The 1408-nt window shown below is 38.1% G+C and overlaps 1 protein-coding gene across 2 annotated transcripts in view; it reads left to right on the top strand.

The window, feature by feature from the left end:
* LOC119587579 overlaps positions 1–1408 on the top strand; it is a 4444-nt gene that overhangs the window by 1969 nt on the left and 1067 nt on the right. For both annotated transcript variants that reach the window (XM_037936292.1, XM_037936291.1), the window contains exons 3-6: positions 140–261; positions 689–796; positions 1050–1061; positions 1303–1398. In XM_037936292.1, the coding sequence (XP_037792220.1) occupies positions 140–261; positions 689–796; positions 1050–1061; positions 1303–1398 (338 nt within the window). The remainder of the gene's footprint in view (positions 1–139; positions 262–688; positions 797–1049; positions 1062–1302; positions 1399–1408) is intronic.

Raw genomic sequence — 1408 nt, 5'->3', positions numbered from 1 at the left:
CTCTAGTTATCACAATCATGATAGCTTCAGCACTTACATCATCACCCTTAATGATATTATCACTAGCTCTACCATTCCCACTGCTGCCACCATTTATTCACATCCACACTCAGACTTACAATGCCATCGATTTCCGCAGCGCTCTATGACGTGCCCGACGCTGGCTCGACCCAGCAGGAAGTCCAAGGGGCATGTCAGGCATCTACTGTGGTTGTGACGTCACGGGATGTCGTGGTGTCAACTCGCGTGTCTGTCAGTCAGGTGAGGGGAAGGGAGAATATAGGTGATGGTTGTTTAGAGGAGTCGATTTAGGTAATTTGTGTGTTTAGAAGTAGGTGAAGGAGACTTTTTTTGAGATAGTAAAATATTACAAAACAGAGCTTTGGTTAGGTAGGTGAGTGAATGCAGTAAATGAAATATAATTTGATTTTTAAGCCGTTGAGATTATAGAATATTTACTGTACGAAGATCTACAGCAAGATTTTTAAAAACTTTAGTCCAACAACAAAGACACAGATCTTCTATAATGTATACACATTTGAAAGACAAACAATGAGAGAAAAAACAACAACATAGAAATCCACAACACTTGAAACTCTTCTACTGACAAAAATACAGCACATGATATATATGCGTATTTTCTTTTCTATGATCTGTGTTTCTGTATTATATGGAGCTACTTTTACAGGTTGTCGTCCCTACGACCGTCGTCCAGGAGAGAGTCGTGACGTCAACAAGGGTCCAGTTCCAGACCGACTACCAAACTTCTTACGTCACTGTTCAAGGCCCTGCACAGGTCAGTTCTAAGACTAAGGACATCGTGTAAATATATTTTGATTCTTTTAAGAATTACATATTTCATAAAATGCAAAGAATATTATCTACAAAAAAGGTTTGATTGTTATTTGGTTGTAATTACGCATACGAACCATTTGTTATTGTATGCGTTGGTTCCTGCATCTGTTACCTTAGAAATTTGTGAAACAATAATTCGCACTCTGCATTTTTTTATTTTCAATTAATTTTTGTTATTTTTTTCTCTCCTGCAGACTTTCACTGAGGTAAGGTGATCTATGATTTATCCATAGATTCCTGTAGAAGGTCATGACCTCTTTTCAGCTCGAGAGAGAAGTATAGTGTGAAGCAACCCATTTTCTTCTTATTCCAGACGTCCACATTATGTTTCGATATTCTATGATATTTATTATAAGTAATCACGTCAATCATGACTTGCTTGATATACAGAGAAACCAGACAAAGAACATTTTGTGGTTATGATTAAATCTCTATATAATGTTACAGGTGGTGACTCGTCCAGTGACACAGTTCCAGACCGTTACTTCTACTCGCCAGCAAGTCGTTAATGTACCTGTTACCCAGGTATCCTACGTTACACAGGTAAGGCTAG

This window comes from Penaeus monodon, chromosome 22, assembly GCF_015228065.2.
Source record: "Penaeus monodon isolate SGIC_2016 chromosome 22, NSTDA_Pmon_1, whole genome shotgun sequence".
NCBI lineage: Eukaryota > Metazoa > Arthropoda > Malacostraca > Decapoda > Penaeidae > Penaeus > Penaeus monodon.
The sequence above is the reverse complement of the archived record's forward strand: the minus strand, read 5'-3'. Positions and strand labels throughout refer to the sequence as shown.